This window comes from Stigmatopora argus, chromosome 14 (assembly GCF_051989625.1).
Source record: "Stigmatopora argus isolate UIUO_Sarg chromosome 14, RoL_Sarg_1.0, whole genome shotgun sequence".
Taxonomy (NCBI): Eukaryota; Metazoa; Chordata; class Actinopteri; order Syngnathiformes; family Syngnathidae; genus Stigmatopora; species Stigmatopora argus.
Window position 1 is genome coordinate 4,446,409 of NC_135400.1, and position 24,901 is coordinate 4,471,309.

The following is a 24,901-nucleotide window of genomic DNA, read 5'->3' on the forward strand; positions in this document are numbered from 1 at the left end:
GGTTGGCCACCTTCCCTGTGCAAATGGATTCACATTTACAGATAAACTCATTCAACTCAAGACTTTTTAACGTATTTTTCTTAATATCTTTATCAACTTGAAAATGTTATCCTGATAATAGTATAACAGAGTATTTATAATAGTTTTTATTTTTATGGTAATCAGAATTTGATACAAGACCAATATTTGCCGCATTTCTCTAGGTCTCTGACACTAGTGATAGAAAAGATGGAGCAGTTTTCCTATCGGCTTGGTGATCTATCCTCATTGGTCGAGAGCAGGCACAAACACACAACCCATGGTTTGGAGCAAGGGACAAGGCACAGAGATGATCAGCTTCAAAGTATCCACCTCACACCCACAATAATCAAGGTACACTAAAATCAACTGATTAATCATATTTTCTTTTGTTTCAGGCCTACAGGATCGTTTGGTTCAACAACAGAAAGTTATGGTGGAGGAGAAGGCATATCTGAAGGAATTCATCTCCAGGATGGACACTCAGATCAATGAACAGCAGAGACAAATTGAGAAGGTAAGCCAGGTTGTGGCACATTTCATTTGGCCTCCTTTGTTTTCTTCCATTGTGAGCCAAAATTGAGTTGCAAGCTAGTTTCAGCATTGCATTGCTTAAGTAAAGTGAATGCTGCTGTTTGACTTATTTTAACGATTTTAATCTAGTTATATAATGTGTGGTGCTATAAATGTATACTGTTATGCCCCTGCATAAGGCATAACATGGGCATGAGCCACAGTTGCTGATTGCTGATACATCTTTAGGGGGTTAATTGAACTGAACATGTCTAACAAACCAATTTGGAATTCATAGCAGTGTGTTGATGTCCTCTCGTCATGCCAGCTTCACGGCCTTATCTATGGCGTAAATCCCTCATAATGATGGGCTATTTTTTATTCATAGTGGTTACCGTATTTTATCGCATATAAGCCGCACTTTTAAAATTGCCTTCAAATCGTACAATTTTACAATTTCTCGCGTAATAGAGGCCCCCCCGATTCACATTTTTTTACGTCCAAATTCATGGTTTTAATAGGGAGTACAAATGTGTTACCTTGAAGGGAGCACCACGTGGTATTTCTGAGATACTGTATGAATCAAAAGCACATTATTAGGGTCAATATCATAAGGAAGTTAATATGCCTGTCTTTGTAAATGCAAAATATCAAAGTATTCAATTTAATAAAATAAATAAGTCTATTTTGATGAGAACTTGATGCTTTTTAATGACAGAAATTACATTTTTTTTTACCAGAAGTTTAAGACGTTGTGACGGCCAAATTGCTTCTAATGTCGAAATATTTTGATTTTTTTTTTTTCGATGGTCCATATTTACTGCAATAGTTGTCATTTTCGAACAAGAAATAAAAAGAAAAAAATCAAAGCGGAATTGTTTTATTTCACAATCACAAACTTACAATCATTTCCTTTCTGTTTTCCGAAAGGGTGTTGCCTGCACGTAGACAAATTCAAAAACAAATTCACAAGTACATCCAGGAAGTGTGTCCATAGCGGTCTACTTTTCACCAAGTCTTTGGGTGCAATAATAGAATGAAATACACGCATACCTGTCAACCTCTGCCGATAACTGCCCTTATAAATGATTATGATTCCCCTTACAAACCCCCCAAAAACCTTACAAATGGGGGTGATTGATGCAGCGGCTGTCCCATCTGCACGAGTCGTACGGTGTTTGTAAGGTTTTTTGGGGGTTTGTAAGGGAAATCATAATCATTTATAAGGGCAGTTATCGGCAGAGGTTGACAGGTATGTACACATTACGTAGGTATCGACCGCTAGACCTTCAATCAGCCTTAACAACTATTCGGATGTGCATGGTAAACGCTACGAACACATGAAGGCTACTCACGTCTGGCCAGTCAGTGCACGTTTACTATGGTGAGATGGCGACCCGCTAAGATAGCAGTGATAGGCACAAGTAATTTTTTTCATGTTTTATGCAAGATAATTTTTTTTCTTGAATTTCATTCATAGACATTAGAAGAAATTTTGATTGGGCGTTTTATCTGTTTATCTATTCTCTATTTTGTTATAAATGACCGTATCGCCCGTATTGTCTTGCGTTATGGCGTTTCGTCTTTGTCACCTTGCTATTTCGTGCATGTCTTTTTTATGCGCATATAAGCTGTACCCTGGATTCAGTCATCAGTTTTTTGCGACAAATATGTGCAAGAAAATATGGTAGCACTCGCTTGGTGTCCTTGGAAAAGGATATTTTTTTGCCATTTTCTGAATGTTCGCTTCTTCTTTCTTGGTATAACAGCCTTTAGCTTATGTACCAACGTCACTTTTGTGGTCACCGTGATCATGTCTTGTTTTTTCTTGAGCTCATTGGATGCCTTAAATGGCCCAGGAGGAGGAGGTATTTTCAATGGCGACTAAAAATCCAAACAAAGCTGAGATCGGCGTAGTATTTCTTCACAGGTTAATGTGTGCAATGGGAAATTCACTTGCAACAAAACAGAAGAAGGCAAGATGGTGTCCTTCTCTGCCTCTTATATTATTCGGCGTGTCATTCTTCTACAGTGAAATATTGCTTCTTCAGTGCTGAGTTCATCATTTAGAAACTGCATTTTCTACGAAAATTGATTTGATATTCTGAAGCATGTGCGTGTGATAAATATGAAGAAAAAAACTGAAACCAGGAAAGGGGCAAATATTTCTTCACGGCACTGTATCACCTTCTTGATATATTGTCACAACCCTACGGGCTCAAATTATAATGTCAATATGACTGAATTAAGTTACAGCTTAGTTCCATAAAATACAATAGTACTAATTCAAGACAATATTGTAATACTTGTAAACTAAAACTTAAGTTTCCATGCTACGATAGTGACGATACCATTTTGCATTTTTTAGGAGCGCTGGAATTTGACTGCAGAGAAGGCCAAGGTAGAGTCTTCATTGAAAAGCCTGGGAGAAGAACGACGCTCCACGACCATGGAGAGAGAGGAGTTGGAAAGAGCCAAGGTCAGTCTTAGGCTGGGCTAATTACTTGTACAGTGGTACCTCGACATACGATCTTAATCCGTTCCGGGACTGAGATCGTATGTTGAGCTTTTCGTAACTCGAGCGGACGTTTCCCATTGAAATGAACTAAAAACAAATTAATTCGTTCCAACCCTCTGAAAAAACACCAAAAACAGGATATTGGATTGGAAAAAATGTTTTATTTCTTCTAATTCGCCATTTATTAACAAAGTAACACATAACTAGTGGTTTAATAGTAATAAAATGTGTTTAATAGAAGTAAAATTATACGCATTTCGAAGGGGGAAGAGAGTGAGAGACGGACAGAGACAGGGGTGGGGGCGTTAATTCGTTCCAACCCTAAGGAAAAAACACCAAAAACAGGAAATTGGATTTGATTTTTTTTTAATTCTTCTAATTTGCCATCTATTAACAAAGTAACACATAACTAGTGGTTTAATAGTGATAAAATGTGTTTAATATAACTAAAATTAGACACATTTCGAAGGGGGAAGAGAGAGAGAGAGACGGACAGAGAGGGGGGGCGTTAATTTGTTCCAACCCTCTGAAAAAACACCAAAAACAGGATATTGGATTGGAAAAAATGTTTTATTTCTTTTAATTTGCCATCTATTAACAAATTAACACATAACTAGTGTTTTAATAGTAATAAAATGTGTTTAATATACCGTAATTACTCGAATATAACACGCAGATTTTTGCTATATAATTAATTCCAATAGTTGGGGGTGCGTGTTATAATCAAGAACTAAAATAAATTACAAATTTTCGATCGAAAAAAGCATTGTCAAACTCACTTTGACGCACGGATTTTACGTCATCTCGTACAGCTGACGCACGGATTTTACGTCATCTCCTAAAGCCGACGCATGGATTTTACGTCATCTCGTAAACCCGATCGAAAATCGGAAAGCCGAGACCACAACTGCCCCCCTCTAGCCTCGTACTCATCTCAGTTCACCCTCTCTCAGTTCAGTGTTATAATCAATAACTAAAATAAATTACAAATTTTCGATCGAAAAAAGCATTGTCAAACTCACTTTGACGCACGGATTTTACGTCATCTCATACAGCTGACGCACGGATTTTACGTCATCTCCTAAAGCCGACGCATGGATTTTACGTCATCTCGTAAACCCGATCGAAAATCGGAAAGCCGAGACCACCACTGCCCCCCTCTAGCCTCGTACTCGTCTCAGTTCACCCTCTCTCAGTTCAGTGTTATAATCAATAACTAAAATAAATTATAAATTTTCGATCGAAAAAAGCATTGTCAAACTCACTTTGACGCACGGATTTTACGTCATCTCGTACAGCTGACGCACGGATTTTACGTCATCTCCTAAAGCCGACGCATGGATTTTACGTCATCTCGTAAACCCGATCGAAAATCGGAAAGCCGAGACCACCACTGCCCCCCTCTAGCCTCGTACTCGTCTCAGTTCACCCTCTCTCAGTTCAGTGTTATAATCAATAACTAAAATAAATTACAAATTTTTGATCGAAAAAAGCATTGTCAAACTCACTTTGACGCACGGATTTTACGTCATCTCGTACAGCCGACGCACGGATTTTACGTCATCTCGTAAAGCCAATCGGATGATGTGTTGTGGGAGGAAGAGGAAGTTGACGCATACCGGCTGTAGCCAATCCATTGTTTGCTTTCGTTTCCTGTATTTAAGTAGCGACGCGTCATCACACGTCGCCGGATCGTTCACTATCGTTGACTATCATTGACTGTTGTTAGCGGTTGCTAGCGGTCGCTAGCTGTCGTTATTCTGTTGCCTCTGTCCGTATGCGCGCCGCATGCGGCCACGTTTGTTTCCACGCCTTGGTTGATTCATTAAAGGACTCCGTATCACGCTGAATGCCTGGTCCTCTCCTGCTTCCTGTATTTGGGTCTACCTACATCCACGGTCGCGTCGCACAACGCGGCGCGACCGTAACAGATGCCCCCGATCGCGCTGCGACGACCCAGCGACGTGGCGCGATCATAACAAGAGGACAGACAAAGAGAGAGAGGAACTCTTCATTTGAAGGATTCTAATGAATAAATTTGTTTGAACAAAACAATCGTGAAACGAAGAAAAAAAGGTAAGATTTCTGATTTTCGTCAGCGGGAAATTTTAGGTGCGCACTATATTCGAGTACTGCGTTTTTCCAGATTTTTTTGGCCCAAAATTACCTGCGTGTTATTTTCGAGTGCGCGTTATATTCGAGTAATTACGGTAACTAAAATTGGGCGGTGTTGTGTGCACGAGTATACTTCATTACCCAGAAAGCCCTCTTTTTGCCCGCGCATGCGCGTTGTGTGTTTCCTGGTCGAAACTCGTCTGAATACATCGTTCAGTGTTCGTAGATATCTCTTATACACGAAAGAGATGCGGCAAAAAAAGACAGTGCGCTACAATGATAAACAGCCTCTCATGTCATGGCCACCTGGCTTGGTCGCATCTCGAAATTTTGATCGTATCGCGGGCGAATTATTCGATCGAAATTTTCGTCGTACCACGAGCTGATCGTAGGTCGAGGTACCACTGTATGTAATGTCATGGAAAAAAAGTGAAAATGTAGTAATTCCTTGTGACTGACTCTTCCCTTTTCCCTGCCCATTAGAGCGCATTGCTGGAAGAACAGAAGGCAGTGATGCAGCAGTGCACAGAGGAGAGAAGGAAGTTGGCGGCAGAGTGGAAGATCTTTCATGCCCAGGAGAATCAGCGGCGAGAAAGAGTCGAACAGGATGTCAGCACACTCATGGAGAGAAGAGAAGACTCCATTATGAGTCTTGTGCAAGTGAGCTGAATCTGTTTTTTAGTAGTGTGGCACCAATAACGATGTAGTATTAAAATGTCATCATCGGAATTGGGAGTACTAAAAAAATAACGTGCTGATGCTCTTCAATATGTACTTTTCAAGATCGAGTTTCCAGCTGCTGGTCGCGACACCTAAGATGGTCGCCGACAACACACATCACCTCTCATCTCAGTTTCTGAACTGCTTTATCCTCACTAGGGTCGCGGGGGTGCTGGAGCCTATCCCAGCTGAGGCTGGGGACACCCTGAATTGTTGGCCAGCCAATCACAGGGCACAAGGAGACAAACGCTCACACTCATACTTGGGGGCAATTTATAGTGTCCAATCAGCCTACCATGCATGTCTTTGGAAGGTGGGAGGAAACCGTAGTACCCGGAGAAAACCCACGCACATGCCAACTCCACACAGTAGACCGACTTAAATTTGAACCCAGGTCTCCCACTGGAAGGCCGACGCGCTAGCCACTCGCCCACCGGACCGCCCACACACCATAGAACAAAAAAAGCAGTTGCTACTTTCCCAAGATAATAATAGACTTCCAATGATGTCGGATTCATTATTCATCTGCTGTGAATCTAAAGGAATTCATCAAAAGTAGATGTCTAATCAATTTGAAGTGGATTGGACGTTGTTGAAGGAAGGGTGCTCTTTTTTTCCTTCGCGGGTTCAATTCATTTCGGATGTGGAAGATGTTGGTTGTCCAAATACTGGCTGGAGATGATGAACAGTGACCTTTGAAGCTTTTATTACAGAATATTCCGGGCACAGGTAAACTACAGGCGAAGTCTGTTGTCCACAAATTTGTACAGACAATTTACAATTATGGGTGATACCGAATTTAGGCGCATGTCAGAATTTTCCTCTAAAACAGTACGGTATTGTAATGAACTAGCAAAAAACAAGATAACTACAATATTTCTATTCCTATGATATTGTATTTAGGAAATTAGGGAGTTCATTCAGCCATGAATAGATAAGGGCAAAATACACATTTTTATTTGAGACCCACTTCAATGTTCAGCACCAATAGCTACTAAGTGAATAGCAGATGTTTTGACATTCATGAAATAATCTGTTAATAATCAATTGAGGGATAAGCTAATTATTACGTAATTTTATGTCAACGCATTAACTTTTTTTTGCTTTTTTCCTTTAATGGGGCTAGTTTGAAAGGGGGCGATGAAAGTTCTTTTCATTTGCAGAAGCCTCCCCAATACACACACACATTACAAATTGATTGGAAACTACCGCTGTCAACGAGTTTAGTAGTGTCTGACCAAACCATTTTGAGCAAAACCACTGTGTTATGAATAGTATATTTTTGCTGTTATAGGAACAAGCAGATTTGAAACTTCGCAGCGGAGAGCTGAAACTGAAAGAGAAAGCTGTAGCGGAGGAGAGAGAAGCTCTAGAACAACTTAAGGCAGAGCTGGATCGAGAAAAAGAGAAAATAAGCAGCACTGCTCTAAAGCTAAAAATCCGAGCACAAGAGGTGGATGCCTTCAGTAAGGTAATTCACAATTAATTTTGAGGTCAATATGTGTGATTTTTGTCTTTGTTACTTATGCATAAAGAAATTATTCATTGAACCTTTCCAGGGACACCGTGTTTACTCCATTGGACAGCTATCTATCTATTCAGGGCTCGTTCATTTGCCACTCCCAGTCAAAATAGATTGGATGTATAGCGCCATCAGGGGCACTGAAAACCAACCATTCACAGCAAGTCCTCCCAGTTTGAATGAATTTAACGTCTAGAGCCGTCAATGGAATGCAATGAGTTAAATACTTTTTTTTTTAAGAGGCGGGGCAAACCCTGAATCGGTGACCAGGTGATCACAGGGCACAAGGAGACGGACAACCATGCACACTCGCACCCATACCTAAGGGCAATCTAGAGTGTCCAATCAGTCTACTATGCATGTTTATGGAATGTGGGAGGAAACCGGAGTACCCAGAGGTAACCCACGCAAGCCCAGGGAGAACATGCAAACTCCACACAGATGGACATGACCTGGATTTAAACCCAGGACCCTAGAGCTGTGTGGCCAACGCGATAGCCACCCGCTCCACCAGGCTGCACTAGAATAATTGTGTAACATTTAACAGAGAGCCTCGCCTTTTGGCTCAACTCCTTTTTCACCACGACGGACCGGTGCAGAGTTCGCATCACTCCAGACGCCGCACCGATCCGCCTGTCGATCTACCGCTCCATTCTAACCTCACTCGCTAGATGAAGTGGCTGGAGAGAGGGAAGTCTGGACTTCCCTGCTGCCCCCGTGAGGCAACGTCCGATGAAATGAGCTGAGATTAAATTCTAAATCATTATTGCATTATATACATAATACATTTTTAAAAAAAGGAATAAACACTCGTTACAGCATGAACACTCTAAAGCCCAAAATTAGTATTTAAATCATTGCATCCATTGACGGTGATGACCCAATTCCTCATTAAAAAGGAGTGACTCCCTTTCAAAATGAAATGGATGTCTCGTGTCATCAATGGCATCCAGTTATTACATGAGTAAGTGGGGTAGAGAGAGGTCAGATTGGCCCCCAAAAATTCAGCACGACCCGAACGAGCCCGCGGGTATTAGGGCCCGGCGAATTAACTTGATTTCCAGGAGCGAGCCCGAATTAATCCGAAATTTCATATTTTATTTGTGAAGAGTCACGTGGGACTACCAAGTCGGGATATATAACAACAAATTAAAGCCTGTCGTTTGTAACGAAATCTAAGTTAAAGACTGCATAAACATTTACATTTTTTATATGATATAGATGTTTGACGATTTCAACTGTTTAAATGCCTGCTCAGCGTTGAGGTACCAGTCTTTTTGCGCTTGTATGAGAGCCAAGCGCCACATTGACTACATTCAGCGAAGCCAACGCAAGTTTCTCGAGCATATTCAACCATCAAATTGAAGCTTTTCCACAACTCACTCTTACTGTCTTTTCAGTTCTCCTGTCTTTAGTTTATCCTTAACTTCTTGCTTCTCCATATAGCGGAGGGCAAGATAATTAAGAGGGCAGCGTTCATGTGTCGTGCGCCGAGCATGCTCTGGCTCTGTGGATCTGCCTCCAGTTGCAATCACATTACAGCATCCTCTGTTTTATCCCAAATTATTTATTTTATAACAAGTTTTCCTTAGTTTAGTATCCACACGTCATTTTAGTATACATTTTTATAAACATTTATTTTCAAAAGTCAGCAAGAGACCACACATGGTTTTAGTATACTTTTTTTTGGACAGTGGCTCCTTAGCCGGTAACCGGTCAAATAGTCCCAGGGGCTATTATTTAACATTGAGTGAATAGGGGATTTTCTAAACCAATCAACCAATCTTATTGAAATTTGATGTGTTATTGCCAATTGATAGATTTTAACATTAGGTGAATAGGGATTTAATGACTATTATTTAGGCAGTGGCTCCGTAGCCGTAGTTTCTTACTATTTACCCCACACAGAATTTTTACCGGCTAAATAGCCATATGGGGCCATATAGGCTATTTGACCAGTTACCGGCTAAATAGCCCCTGAGACTATTTGACCGGTTACCGGCTAAGGAGCCACTGCCTTTTTTTTCAGCAAGAGGTAAACCCGATGTAATGATTGACATTTTAGGCCCGACCTGTCCCAAATTTTGGGTCGGGTTAAAGATTTCACCTCTAAAATGGGGTTTTCGGGGATGCTTGAAAGGGTTTAAAAATTGGTCTAAGCTGTGGGGATGTTTTGCATAATTTTGCCCCTTGATGTGCACAGCTGGCAGCAGAAAAGTATGAGGAAGGAGAACAAGCACTGCAGGAAGCTAAACATGTGGAGTCTGAGCACCAGACAAGGCTGAGAACGATTCATTCCCAGATTGAGAGGCTGAGGCATCTTGAACAATGTGCACTTGAGGTATTTCATTAAAAATGTGCAGACATTGAACAAAAACAACTGGAAATGAATTATAATCAACCCATCCCCCTATTATAGGACCGAACCCGATTTAATCAGCAGGAAAAAACACCACATAAACCAGAGGCTCCGAGTGGTTCTTTAGCACAAACAAGCCCCATTCTATCAGGTGAAGTCAGTGCATTCAATTCCACAAGTTCTGAATTGTTCATTTAATTATAATTTTGATATGTAATTTCACTTTAGGTTCAGCATTGCTAGACCCAAAGATGAAACCAACCCTCAACACCTCTCAGATACACAATCCTCAATCTGTGTCACTTCTGGCAAGCCTGGCTATATGGAAGTACAATTCACAAAGGGTAACTGTCACATTTGTCTGAATAATTGTTTGTTTGGTTGGACAGTTGCAGCAGTTAGCTTATAACAGAATACCTAAATTTCACATTTCACTCAACTATTCTAGTTTGTGGGTTAAAAATACCTGTCAAAAGTAAATAGTTTAACATTTTGAATTTAGAAATTAGCCCTCTGCAAAGTATTTCAATGCAAATGTAACCTATTTGAATCTTACCTTTTTACAACCAGTAGTCTAAATTATGGCAATGCACTTTCAGAACAAATTTAGGAGTAAGAGCCCCCTCACCCCAATAAGGCAATATTTCTTAATAAATTTAAAGCAAAAAACATGCTATTTGTAAACTGGGGGGACCAGCTTTAAGTGGTCATATTTGGAGTTCTGTTGACTGTGACATCCAATCCATTCTAATTATTATTATCCATCCATCAGATAACTTACTGTAGTAAACAACAGACAGGACATTATGATTCAACTTTTATTGGAAATCTCAATTGGAAGTTACATCAAGAACTTGTGCATGATTTTTTTTCTAGTCCACTAAATTGAGTTACTTGTGCACACAGGACCATGACTACCTTGAAGAGCAGCAAATCTTCCTCCAGAACTTGAAGAAAAAGTCTTGCAGACAGAACACTTTAGCTTTATGATACCATTTCAAAATCTCATTTTTTGTGCAAACTTGTTTATAAGAAAATTGTTCAAATAAAGGTTTCTTTGAGTTGTACCGAGTTCAGTTCATCCATCCCAATGGTTGCATTTTACACTGAAAAAGATTTTTAAAAAATAATTACAGTAAGGTTAAAATCACACCACAGTGCATGACGTCAAATTCGGATGTTTTTGCTAATTCTGATATCTCTGCAAAACAAAAACATTTGATTCTTTTGGGGGTTGCAACAGAAAAATGAGAAACTGCTGTAGGATAACACATCCAAGTTTTTAAATTGTATACAAAGTCTCTGAATAGAACAGATCTCATGCATCTTGGAACACACAAAAGTTATTTTCAATCCGTTTAGATTACATGCGATCAAATGAAATTTTATAATGCAGAGAAATCAGATCAAAATTGATTTGGATCTACATAGGAAAAGGGTCAAAGTCGAATTTGGAACATCAGGTTAACTGGTTAAAAACGAATTATCCTGCGGTGTGATCAAAGTCTAACAGATTGAACGCAATGAACGGGATATAACACTATAAAGTCGTCAAATAGTGTGTACTAACCTGTAACTTCGTCTCTATTTGAAATCAATTTGAGCCGAATTCACCTGAAACAAAGAGGAAAAGGTAGGGCATAAGTGCTGAAATCCTTGTCTCACCAAGAACTCGTATATTGCCATGTGCTGGTGTTCAGATTTTTTCGCTTTCCACACGTTGGCTTAAGACAGGGATAAAACTCATCATAAACACAACATATTAAATCTTGAGTATAGCTCCAAGTAACCATCATGACCTTACCCATTCTAAACCTAGTTTAGCGTTCTTTTCCAGAATGCTGTCCTCCACCACGTGTTGGTTTCATTGAAGTTAAAACGCTAACCAGCTAGCAATGTTATAGCAAGCGTGGACTCGACATCCAGGTGCTTATTTTAAAGTTATTCATAATCTTGGTTTTTTTTCAAGGGGGAATGTCTACGTACACTAATTGCAAAATTGAGCAAAAAGCAATTAAACATGGTTTTAAGTGAGCGTAGTAGATTTTGGCATTCATCTTCGTCGCCTGTAATGGAAAAGGAAGAAAATCTCGCGTGATCTGCTTTTATTTGGTTGTGACGTCACTGGAACGTCGTGAAAGAAAAGGCGTGGCTAAATATGAATTAGAAATTCCGTTTTAGTGTACAATGTACATCACACTATTATAGGACCGAACACAATTTAATCAGCAGGTAACAACACAGCAGAAACTAGAGGCTCCAAGTGGCTCTTTAGCACATACACGCCCCATTCTACCAGGTGAAGTCAGTGCATTCAATTCCACAAATTCTGAATTGTTCATTTAATTATAATTTTGATCTGTAACTTCACTTAAGGTTCAGCATTGCTAGACCCAAAGACGAAACCTACCCTCAACATCTCTCAGACACACAATCCTCAATCTGTGTCACTTCAGGCAAGCCTGGCTATATGGAAGTACAATTCACAAAAGGTAACCGTCACATTTGTCTGAATAATTGTTTGTTTGGTTAGACAGTTGCAGCAGAGTTGGCCTATAACAGAAAACCTAAATTTCACCTTTCACTCAAGAAACTGTTCTAGTTTGTGGGTTAAAAATACGTTAGTTAAAAGTAAATAGTTTAACATTTTGAATTTAGCCCTCTGCAAAGTTTTTCAATGCAAATTTAACCTATTTGAATCTTACCTTTTTACAACCAGTATTCTAATTAATGGAAAAGCACTTTCAGAACAAGTGGAAGCATGAACTTGGAGCAAGAGCCCCCCAATGAGGCAATATTTATAAATGAATTTAAAGCAAAAAAATATGCTATTTGTAAACTGGGGGTAACCGCTTTAAGTGATCATGTTTGAGTTCTCTTGACTGAGACATCTAATCTATTCTAATAATGATTATCATCCATCCATCAGATAGCTTACTGTAGTAAACAGACAGGACATTATGATTCAACTTTTATTGGAAATCTCAATTTGAAGTAACATCAGGAACTTGTTCATGCATTTTTTTCTAGTCCACTAAATTGAGTTACTTATGCACAGGACGATGACTACCTTGAAGAGCAGCAAATCTTCCTCTAGAACTTGAAGAAAAAGTCTTGCAGACAGAACACTTTAGCTTTATGATACAATTCAAAGTCTAATTTTTTTGTGCAAACTTGTTTATAAGAAAATTGTTCAAATAAAGGTTTCTTTGAGTTGTACTGAGTTCAGTTCATCCATCCCAATGGTTGCATTTTAACCTGAAAAAGATAATAAAAACAATTAAAGTGAGGTTAGAATCACACCAGTGCATGACGTCAAATTCGGATCTTCTGTTAATTCCGATATTTCTGCAAAACAAAAACATTTGATTCTTCTGGGGGTTGCAACAGAAAAATGAGAAACTGCTGTAGGATAACACCAAGTTTTTAAATTGTATACAAAGTCTCTGAATAGAACAGATCTCATGCATCTTGGAACACAAAAAAAGTTATTTTCAATCAGTTCAGATTGCATGCGATCAAATGAAATTTTATAATGCAGAGAAATCAGATCAAATTTGATTTGGATCTACATAGGAAAAGGTTCAAAGTCGAATTTGGAACATCAGGTTAACTGGTTAAAAACGAATTATCCTGCGGTGTGATCAAAGTCTAACAGATTGAACGCAATTAATAAGTGAAAATTTGACTCGTCAAGCCTCAGGTTACCATGACTCAACATTGTTGTTCAGTTTGTATACAAAGAATCATTCAAGCCGAAGGCATTACTCAGATCTGATCATTGCAATCGTCAGTTATCGCATCAGACGGCACTTCCTGGTTATCACCATAGAACGGGATATAAAACTATAAAGTCGTCAAATAGTGTATACTAACCTGTAACTTCGTCTCTATTTGAGCCGAATTCACCTGAAACAAAGAGGAAAAGGTAGGGCATAAGTGCTGAAATCCTTGTCTCACCAAGAACTCGTATATTGCCATGTGCTGGTGTTCAGATTTTTTCGCTTTCCACACGTTGTCTTAAGACAGGGATAAAACTCATCATAAACACAACATATTAAATCTTGAGTATAGCTCCAAGTAACCATCATGACCTTACCCATTCTAAACCTAGTTTAGCGTTCTTTTCCAGAATGCGGTCCTCCACCACGTGTTGGTTTCATTGAAGTTAAAACGCTAACCAGCTAGCAATGTTATAGCAAGCGTGGACTCGACATCCAGGTGCTTATTTTAAAGTTATTCATAATCTTGGTTTTTTTCAAGGGGGAATGTCTACGTACACTAATTGCAAAATTGAGCAAAAAGCAATTAAACATGGTTTTAAGTGAGCGTAGTTGATTTTGGCATTCATCTTCGTCGCCTGTAAACTGGAAAAGGAAGAAAATCTCGCGTGATCTGCTTTTATTTGGCTGTGACGTCACTGGAACGTCGTGAAAGAAAAGGCGTGGCTAAATATGAGATTAGAAAATCCGTTTTAGTGTACAGTGTACACTAAAACGGATTTCTGCTAATTGATTGCTTCGTTTTATATATATATATATATATATATATATATATATATATATAAATATATATATATATATATATATATATATATGTACATATATATAAAACGAAGCAATCAATTACCAGTTACTTGTTTACCGCTGTAATGAATTGAAAAGTGGTTTAATTAATTTGGAGTAGTTTGGAGTGGGAACGTTTTTGCTGCCACCCTCGCAGTTCAAAACCCACACCAGCCCAGGGAGAACATGCAAACTCCACACAGGTAGACCGACCTGGATTTGAACCCAGGACCCCAGAGCTGTGAGGCCACCCGCTCCACCAGGCTTCCCTAGAATAATTGTGTAACATTTAACAGAGAGTCTCGCCTTTTGGCTCAACTCCTTCTTCACCACAACGGACCGGTGCAGAGTGCGCATCACTGCAGACGCCGCACCGGTCCGCCTGTCGATCTACCGCTCCATTCTAACCTCACTCGCTAGATCAGGGGTCCCCAAACTTTTTCCTGTGAGGGCCACATAACTTTTCCCTTCTCTGATGGGGGGGCCGGTGTCAGTTTGTAACAGAAAAAGTGTGACGATCGTAGGGGAGCTTAATTTTTATTTATTGTTTTCCAGAAAGCCACACATAACCAAATAACCCTTTCCAGGTTCTTTACAGAAAAAAAGTCAGGAAACATATAATAACACTATTAATGAAATAAATAATAACTAAATAACCCTCTCTGAGTTCTTCACAGAAAAAACAGGAAATAAATAACACTATTTATGAAATAAATAATAACTAAATAACTCTCTCTGGGTTCTTCATAGAAAAAAAAAGCCATGGAACATTAACTTTCTGTTGTGCCATGCACAATCTTCTCCCTTTGCTCTGAAGTTTATGCACGACACCACAACCGTCATTACAGAATCCCACGTCAACATTTTGCAGCACAGTGCTTGCTGGTGAATTTGGCAGTGGACTCGTAGCGGGGCGGTGAGACCCCTTTTTTCCAACTTCCGGTTCATGCGTCCCATTATTAGACCGCGAGTTTCGGCCACCATGCTAGGAGCCCCGTCAGTCGTGATGCTAGCTAGCTTTGACCAGTCCAGGTCCAACTTCTCCATGGTTTGGCACACTTTGTCAAAAATATCCTCTCCCGTTGTAGTCCCTTTGAGACTTTGGAGGGCTGCCAGATCCTCGCAAATCTCAAAGTTTGCGCTAACTCCACGAATAAAAATGAGCAGTTGCGCTGTGTCTTGCACGTCCGTGCTTTCATCCAGTGCTAATGAAAAAAAGTCAAATTATTTCGTCTTCTGCTGCAGCTGGGCATATACATTACTCCCGATTTCTTCAACGCGTCTGGTCATTGTACTCACCGACAGACTTACGGCATTAAATGCATCTTTCTTCTCGGGACACACCTCCTCCGCGACAGTATCCATACATTTCTTAACAAACTCTCCGTCAGTGAAAGGCTTTCCGCTGCTTGCTATCAATTTAGCAACCCAAAAGCTGGCCCGAACGGATGCCTGGTTCTGCTGAGCTAGTAGTCCACTTTTTCGCTTTGAGAGTTTGTCTGCTCGTATTTGGCCTTGCAAGCTATCGTACTTGTCTTTGTGACGGGATTCATAGTGTCGGCAAAGATTGTATTCTTTGAATACCGCCACCGTCTCTTGACAAATGAGACAAACAGCCTTTTCTTTGCATTGAACAAAAAAATAATCGTTTGTCCACTCCAGGTTAAATACCCTGCATTCTGAATCAATTTTTCTCTCACTTAACTTTTTCGCCATTATTCCGTTCTCAAACAGGTTGCAGTTTTTATATGCTTGAATAGTCCGCGATGGTCCCAGGGCTCCGCCCTCACCTGCGATCGTCCAGATGTCTCGGTAACACTGCTCGTGCATGCAACGGTGGACGTGCCAGCCTGCATCAAAGGGAAACACTCTCCCCGCGCGTGTCACCAAAGAAGCAATGCGAAGCCCCGCTTCACTGAGATGATTTGTGGGCTCAGCAGGGGTGCAATGAACCAAACACAAGATTAAAACGTCCCAGTCTTCAAGGCCAAATTGGAAAAAAAATCAGATAGTGTCTCTGGTATTGTTCAGAGGGCCGGTCCAAATGTGCCGGCGGGCTGCATAAAAATAAAAAATAAAATAAAAAAAAAATAAAAAAAAATTAAAAATAAAATAAAATTTCATCCGATAGAGTCTCTGGTATTGTTCAGAGGGCCGGTCCAAATGTGCCGGCGGGCCGTATCCGGCCCGCGGGCCGTAGTTTGGTGACCCCTGCTGTATGGCATCATTCAATTGATTTGCAAACTTTGTGCAACGTTCAATATTTGGGTCCTGCTGCTCGATCTTTCTGTTTATAAATGGTACTGACGGTCGAACGATTCAAGTCGTATGCCCGTGAAACGCTCACCACTCTCACGCGCATCAAGCTTCGTTATTATTGCCACTCGTTTCAAATGAAATGGCTTGCCTCTTCCTTGCAACTCCCTCAATAGAAGCCTTTAGCTTTTTACCAACCATATTCAATATTGGATGCATGAGATATTTAATGATACAAATGAAAAAGGTTATTTGCACACTGGAGATACATTCACGCACTTCCGCATTGCAACGAAGAAGAAGGTAGATGCTGGGTGAGCTGAGCTCTCACAGCGCCAGGCGTCGGTATTAGCGGCGGAAAGAAGTACTACTCCGAAAAAGGCGCGAAATACAAAATTGGACTTGCGAACATTTTTGGACTTAAACGCAATTTGCAGACATGTTCGTATGTACCGTTGTTCGTAAGTTGAATGTTCGTAAGTAGGGGAGCGTCTGTATTAGCAGTTGACGATGACGTTTTCGTCTGCTACCAGTGACCGAGACGATCCGGATTAGAGCCGAAATGCGTAAAACGAGATCCGTTTTACAAAAAACGTACTTAAAAAAATCCCGTACAAAAGTTGTTATACGGCGTACACAATTTGAAATGATCAAAAAACGTATAAGTTGACAGGTATGTAATATAGATGTTTGACGATTTCAACTGTTTAAATGCCTGCTCAGCGTCTTTTTGCTCTCGTATGAGAGCCATGTGCCACATTGACTACATTCAGCGAAGCCAACGCAAGTTTCTCCACCATATTCACCCATCAATTGAAGCTTTTCCACAACTCACTCTTACTGTCTTTTCAGTTCTCCTGTCTTTAGTTTATCCTTAACTTCTTGCTTCTCCATATAGCAGAGGGGAAGATAATTAAGAGGGCGGCGTTCATGTGACGTGCGCCGAGCATGCTCTGGCTCCGCCTCCAGTTGCAATCACATTACTGCCCCTTCTCTGTTTTATCCCAAATTATTTCTTTTATAACAAGTATTCACACGTCATTTTAGTATACATTTATTTATTTTCAAAAGTCAGCAAGAGACCACACATGGTTTTAGTATACTTTTTTTCAGCGAGAGGTAAACCTGATGTAATGATTGACATTTTAGGCCCGACTTGTCCCAAATTTTGAATTGGGTTAAAGATTTCACCTCTAAAATGGGGATTTCGGGGATGCTTGAAAGGGTTTAAAAATTGGTCTAAACCAGGGGTCTCGAACTCAATTTACCTGGGGGCCGCTAGAGGCCGAGTCTGGGTGAGACTGGGCCGCATCAGGATTTCCACAAGAAAAGCACTGATAAAACTTTCCAACGTTATCAAATATCTTTATTTTTTAACAAAAAATAATGAATTAAATAAATTAACTTAAAGATGAATAAAAAATAAATCAATCAGTAATATAAAACCAAATAATACTAATGAGCATACAGTAGATATACACTGGCTGGCTAAGTAGAGAAAATGAATTATTTTTATTCCGTTTCAAATGTCTGTATTAACAGCTCTTTAACCTTTAACTTTCTGAACTTGAATGGAACATTGAACATGAAATATTCTGAACACGGCTTCTTTTGCCTACTCCTTGCTGCTAGAGACCTGGCAGCGCTTCTTCTCACATAGTCACATTTGGCTTGAGGGAGGAAGCAGTGGAGACCCTCAGTAGAGCTTGAAGATGCTCATCAGTAAGTCTGGACCTGTACTTGGACTTATTGAAGTTCAAGGTGGAGAAGAGCTTCTCACACAAGTATGTGCTCCCAAAAAGGCACATGGTCCGCTTGAACCTTCGGGAAAGTTCAGGGAAGCTGGGGGTCAACTCTCTCAAAAATTGCCCAAGCTTGTCTGCTTCTCCACTCACCTCCCTGAACTTGGCTTTGAGTGCAGAGTTGCACTGCAGGTCAATGAGCTCCATTTGAAGCTCAGGAGGGGCATCTTGCACATCAAAGGAGAAGGGGTCCGCAAAAATTTGAAATGTGGCTTTGTGTGTCTTGAAGTCTGCAAATCTGTGATCAAATTCCTCCTGTAGCTTCGAAATGGCCTCAACATACTTCTCACCACTGAATGGTGTGCCTGCATCCACGAGAGCCTTGCATGCTGGGAAATGGCAAAGGTTTGTCTGAGAGAGCTGGGCTTTCCATAACACAAGTTTAGTGCAGAATGCTCTCACGTTGTCATAGGCAGCACTGACAAGTTGCCCCTGGCCTTGTAACTTCTTGTTCAGTACATTAAGCTCATGTGTGATATCAACAAGAAAAGCCAAGTCCATGAGCCATTTGGGATCACTTAGCACAGGATCAATCAACTCACAAACGGCGTAGCTAGCTTTGACTGCTGCATTACTGTCTTTGGTAGCCTTCTTGAAGAGATCCTGTTGCCTCAGAAGACGTGTTTTAAGACTGGCAACCTGGTTGGCTCTCTCATCTCCCTGGTATTTTTCGTACTCCTCAGCATGTCTCATAGTACAATTACGTTTCAAATTGTATTCCTTGTGCACCGCAACTTTTTCAGTGTAAATGAGACACGTCGGGGTGCCCCTGTGTTCAACAAAGAAATATTGCACTCCCCACTTTTCTTGAAACTGTCTGTGCTCATCACCGACCTTTCTCTTCACGGCAGGCTTTGAAGAGACATCTCTGGGGCTCTGTAATATGTTTTTCCACTTGGAATGAGTCTCGGGTTGATCTTTCACATTCAGTCGCACGGGTTTGTGGCGCATGTGCACTTTCGCTCTCCGTTTCAATCGCGGAGATGGCTACAGACACTGACACAGGCTGGATCACGGATCATAGCGCCTCATTCAGTTCTATGCTGAGAGCAGCGGAGGAGTGTGCGCGCCGAGCGGAGGGATCGGCCTCACGGCTTCTCCTCCGCCCAGCTGATTGGAGGAATGAATGAGTGAGTGACCGAGGCACTGGACAGCCCGGCCGATGTCCCGCCCTCTAGAGCCGTATACCTCACCGTGATTGGTTCATTCAGCTCCGAACCAAAGTTCCCTCTAATTTTTTGTTGGTCTGAGCAGAAAGACAACCTCCCTGAGCGCACTGAGTACCAGTGTGAGCGACATCATCGGTACTCGGATGATTCGCCTAAAGACGTTTCGCCGACGGACGTTTGACAGACGGGCAGGTCGCCGAATGGACGTTCCACCGAACGTTCATTCGGCCGAACGGAGGTTTCGCCGAAACGGGATTCGAACGCTCGCCCCGCCGGATCGTGTGTGTACAAGTTTTTCAACCTCGGCCCGCGGGCCATATACGGCCCGTTAGGATTTTTAATCCGGCCCGCCGCCGGTGTTGTCCAAATTATAGTAAAAATCAATGTTCGTCTACCATCAATGGCAGTCCGGGAATAAGCACTCTTGGGCAGGCAGATGTAGCAGAACCGAGCCGTAAAATGACAGCAATCGGGTCAAATCCATCCTAAAACAGCATTTAATGATTAAATACAAATACTGGATGATATCGCGATGGAGGCAAAAAAACGTCTATAGACGTCCATTCGCCAAACGGCTCAAAATGCTCTCAAATTCGGTCAAATCCAGCTGAAAACAGCGTTTAATGATTAAATACAAATACTAGTATTTGTATTTAATCATTAAACTAACAAACACTAGTACGACCTGTCCGTCTGTCAAACGTCCGTCGGCGAAACGTCTTTAGGCGAATCATCCGGTCACGACATCATCATTGCTCGCTATCGGCACACCAGTATCACACCTGCCACAAGCAGGTGCATGTCAATGTTCCCTCTAATTTTTCATGTAAAACATGCTGTAAAACAAGAAAAACATGAGTGGACAGAGCTACTGCCACTGGCTGCCACTTAAACGGCGCCATCATGGGGAAAGGGGTAAAAAAAAAAAAAAAAAAAAAAAAAAAAAAAAAAAAAAATTAAAAAAAAAAAAATTTATCTTTCATATTAAGACGGGGGCCGCAAATTATCGTCCCGCGGGCCGCAGTTGGCCCGCGGGCCGCATGTTTGAGACCCCTGGTCTAAACTGTGAGGATGTTTTGCATAACGTTGTTCCTTGATGTGCACAGCTGGCAGCGGAAAAGTATGAGGAAGGAGAACAAGCACAGCAGGAAGCCAAACATGTGGAGTCTGAGCACCAGACAAGGCTGAGAACTATTCATTCCCAGATTGAGAGGCTGAGGCATCTTGAACAACGTGCGCTTGAGGTATTTCATTAAAAATGTGCAGACATTGAACAATAACAACTAGAAATGAATTATAATCAACCCATCACATTATTATAGGACCGAACACAATTTAATCAGCAGGAAAAAAACACACCAGAAACTAGAGGCTCCAAGTGGCTCTTTAGCACATACAAGCCCCATTCTACCGGGTGAAGACATTGCATTCAATTCCACAAATTCTGAATTGTTCATTTAATCATAATTTTGATCTGTAACTTCACTTAAGGTTCAGCATTGCTAGACCCAAAGATGAAACCTACCCTCAACATCTCTCAGATACACAATCCTCAATCCGTGTCACTTCAGGCAAGCCTGGCTATATGGAAGTACAATTCACAAAAGGTAACCATCACATTTGTATGAATTATTGTTTGTTTGGTTAGACAGTTGCAGCAGAGTTGGCCTATAACAGAAAACCTAAATTTCACCTTTCACTCAAGAAACTATTCTAGTTTGTGGGTTAAAAATACGTTAGTTAAAAGTAAATAGTTCAACATTTTGAATTTAGAAAATAGCCCTCTGCAAAGTATTTCAATGCAAATTTAACCTATTTGAATCTTACCTTTTTACAACCAGTATTCTAATTTATGGAAATGCACTTTCAGAACAAGTGGAAGCACGAACTTGGAGCAAGAGCCCCCCAATGAGGCAATATTTATTAATAAATTTAAAGCAAAAAAAATATGCTATTTATAAACTGGGGGTAACCACTTTAAGTGATCATGTTTGAATTCTCTTGACTGAGACATCTAATCTATTCTAATAATGATTACCATCCATCCATCAGATAGCTTATTGTAGTGAATAACAGACAGGACATTGTGATTCAACTTTTATTGTAAATCTCAATTTGAAGTAACATCAGAAACTTGTGCATGCATTTTTTCTAGTCCACTAAATTGAGTTACTTGTGCACAGGACCATGACTACCTTGAAGAGCAGCAAATCTTCCTCCAGAACTTGAAGAAAAAGTCTTGCAGACAGAAGATTTTAGCTTTATGATACAAAGCCTAATTTTTTGTGCAAACTTGTTTATAAGAAAAATTTTTCAAATAAAGGTTTCTTTGAGTTGTACCGAGTTAAGTTCATCCATCCCAACGGTAGCATTTTACCCTGAAAAAGATTAAAAAACAACAACAATTACAATAAGGTTAGAATCACAACAGTGAATGACGTCAAATTTGTATGCATTTCTGTTAATTCTGATATTTCTGTAAAACAAAAACATTTGATTCTTCTGGGGGTTGCAAAAGAAAAATGAGAAACTACTGCAGGATAACACATCCAAGTTTTTAAATTGTATACAAAGTCTGAATAGAACAGATCTCATGCATCTTGGAACACAAAAAAGTTGTTTTCAATCACGGTTTAGATTACATGCGATCAAATGAAATTTTATAATGCAGAGAAATCAGATCAAATTTGATTTGGATCTACATAGGAAGGTTACAAGTCGAATTTGGAACATCAGGTTAACTGGTTAAAAAAACCAATTATCCTGTGGTGTGATCAAAGTCTAATAGATTGAACGCAATCAGACATTTACCTGAATCAATCTCCTTTCCGCAGATGTCCCATACATGGCACCTTACAAGAAAATGTCAATTATTCTTGTGATCAGTTTGTATACAAAGAATCATTTAAGCCTGAAGGCATTCCTCAGATCTGATCATTGCAATCGTCAGTTATCGCATCAGACGGCACTTCCTGGTTATCATCATAGAACGGGATATAACACTATAAAGTCGTCAAATAGTGTGTACTAACCTGTAACTTCGTCTCTATTTGAAATCAATTTGAGCCGAATTCACCTGAAACAAAGAGGAAAAGGTAGGGCATAAGTGCTGAAATCCTTGTCTCACCAAGAACTCGTATATAGCCATGTGCTGGTGTTCAGATTTTTTCGCTTTCCACACGTTGGCTTAAGACAGGGATAAAACTCATCATAAACACAACATATTAAATCTTGAGTATAGCTCCAAGTAACCATCATGACCTTACCCATTCTAAACCTAGTTTAGCGTTCTTTTCCAGAATGCTGTCCTCCACCACGTGTTGGTTTCATTGAAGTTAAAACGCTAACCAGCTAGCAATGTTATAGCAAGCGTGGACTCGACATCCAGGTCCTTATTTTAAAGTTATTCATAATCTTGGTTTTTTCAAGGGGGAATGTCTACGTACACTAATTGCAAAATTGAGCAAAAAGCAATTAAACATGGTTTTAAGTGAGCGTAGTTGATTTTGGCATTCATCTTCGTCGCCTGTAAACTGGAAAAGGAAGAAAATCTCGCGTGATCTGCTTTTATTTGGCTGTGACGTCACTGGAACGTCGTGAAAGAAAAGGCGTGGCTAAATATGAGATTAGAAAATCCGTTTTAGTGTACAATGTACACTATAATATATATATATATACATATATATATATATATATATATATATATATATATATATATATATATATATATATATATATATATATATATATATATATATATATATATATATATATATATATATATATATATATGTATAGTATACATATGTATAAAACGAAGCAATCAATTACCAGAATCTTGTTTACCGCTGTAATGAATTGAAAAGCGGTTTAATTAATTTGGAGTAGTTTGGAGTGGGAACGTTTTTGCTGCCACCCTCGCAGTTCAAAACCCACACCAGCCCAGGGAGAACATGCAAACTCCACACAGGTGGACCGACCTGGATTTGAACCCAGGACCCCAGAGCTGTGAGGTCACCCGCTCCACCAGGCTTCCCTAGAATAATTGTGTAACATTTAACAGAGAGTCTCGCCTTTTGGCTCAACTCCTTCTTCACCACAACGGACCGGTGCAGAGTGCGAATCACTGCAGACGCCGCACCGGTCCGCCTGTCGATCTTCCGCTCCATTCTAACCTCACTCGCTAGATGAAGTGGCTGGATAGAAGGAAGACTGGGCTTTCCTGCTGCCCCCGCGAGGCGATTTCCGATAAAATGAGATGAGATTAAATTCTTATTCATTATTGCATTATATAGAATCTATATAATGCAATAATGAATAAGAATTTAATCTCATCTCAATCAGCGTTGCATATCTGTCTCTTTTCTTTTTCAGGGCGGCACTGGTGACATGTTCACTGGCTTTCAGCAGAGTGGGAAAATGCGTTAAATCTTTTTTTTGAATTTGCGTCTTGAACAGTTTCAGTTTGTTGATAAACGTACAGCGCCGTATGTGGCGATAGTGCGGTATTTGCTGAAGTTGGTGGATCTCGTGAATCTAGCGGTCGGGTAAATTAATCTCTTGAATGGGGGGGTTGTTACGGTGTGTTTGACCATGGTTTACACTTACGCCTTACGCCAGAATATCGCTTAAAGAGCCGCATGAAATCAGCCAAAGAGCCGCATGCGGCTCTAGAGCCGCGGGTTGGCCACCCCTGATATAGATCATAAATTAAAAAAAAAGACTAAACACTCGTTACAGCATGAACACTCTAAAGCCCAACAATAGTATTTAAATCATTGCATGCATTGACGGTGATGGCCCAATTCATTTAAAAAGGAATTACTCTCATTCAAAATGAAATGGATGTCTCGTGTCATCAATGGCATCCAGTTATTACATGAATAAGTGGGATAGGGGTAAGATTGGCCCGAAAAAATTCAGCACGACCCGAACGGGCCTGGCCCGGCGAATTAACTTGATTTGCAGGACCGAGCCCGAATTAATCCGAAATTTCATATTTTATTTGTGAAGACTCACGTGGGACTACCAAGTCGGGATATATAATAACAAATTAAAGCCTGTCTTTTGTAACAAAATCTAAGTTAAAGACTGCATAAACATTTACATCTTTTATATGATAATATAGATGTTTGACGATTTCAACTGTTTAAATGCCTGCTCAGCGTCTTTTTGCTCTCGTATGAGAGCCATGTGCCACATTGACTACATTCAGCGAAGCCAACGCAAGTTTCTCCACCATATTCAACCATCAATTTGAAGCTTTTCCACAACTCACTCTTACTGTCTTTTCAGTTCTCCTGTCTTTAGTTTATCCTTAACTTCTTGCTTCTCCATATAGCGG

General features: G+C 40.3%; 1 protein-coding gene, 2 long non-coding RNA genes and 2 other non-coding genes across 6 annotated transcripts in view; 1 reads left to right on the forward strand and 4 right to left on the reverse strand.

Moving 5' to 3' along the window:
* The window catches only part of fbf1 (Fas binding factor 1), a 40,251-nt gene extending 19,415 nt beyond the window's left edge, over positions 1–20,836 (forward strand). The window contains exons 20-28 of one of the 2 annotated variants that reach the window (XM_077618520.1): positions 204–343; positions 417–535; positions 2,900–3,010; positions 5,648–5,824; positions 7,179–7,355; positions 9,610–9,747; positions 9,826–9,916; positions 9,994–10,109; positions 10,672–10,832. In XM_077618520.1, the coding sequence (XP_077474646.1) occupies positions 204–343; positions 417–535; positions 2,900–3,010; positions 5,648–5,824; positions 7,179–7,355; positions 9,610–9,747; positions 9,826–9,916; positions 9,994–10,109; positions 10,672–10,755 (1,153 nt within the window). In that variant the 3' untranslated portion in view covers positions 10,756–10,832. Of the gene's footprint in view, positions 1–203; positions 344–416; positions 536–2,899; positions 3,011–5,647; positions 5,825–7,178; positions 7,356–9,609; positions 9,748–9,825; positions 9,917–9,993; positions 10,110–10,671; positions 10,833–20,663 lie in introns of those variants that run through there. The other variant, XM_077618521.1, reaches the window with a different exon arrangement.
* Positions 10,570–11,828, reverse strand: LOC144088208 (uncharacterized). The gene is made up of 3 exons (XR_013304830.1): positions 11,570–11,828; positions 11,336–11,379; positions 10,570–10,871 (listed from the first exon to the last, which is right to left on the reverse strand). It is a non-coding gene; the product is annotated as an uncharacterized LOC144088208 (long non-coding RNA).
* On the reverse strand, positions 13,532–13,599 carry LOC144089182 (small nucleolar RNA SNORD49). Its single transcript, XR_013305034.1, has one exon. It is a non-coding gene; the product is annotated as a small nucleolar RNA SNORD49 (small nucleolar RNA).
* An 805-nt stretch (positions 20,837–21,641) lies between the features above and the next one.
* Positions 21,642–23,111, reverse strand: LOC144088206 (uncharacterized). Its single transcript, XR_013304828.1, has 4 exons — positions 22,824–23,111; positions 22,590–22,633; positions 22,369–22,409; positions 21,642–21,935 (listed from the first exon to the last, which is right to left on the reverse strand). It is a non-coding gene; the product is annotated as an uncharacterized LOC144088206 (long non-coding RNA).
* On the reverse strand, positions 22,480–22,547 carry LOC144089181 (small nucleolar RNA SNORD49). Its single transcript, XR_013305033.1, has one exon. It is a non-coding gene; the product is annotated as a small nucleolar RNA SNORD49 (small nucleolar RNA).
* Positions 23,112–24,901: the final 1,790 nt, after the last annotated feature.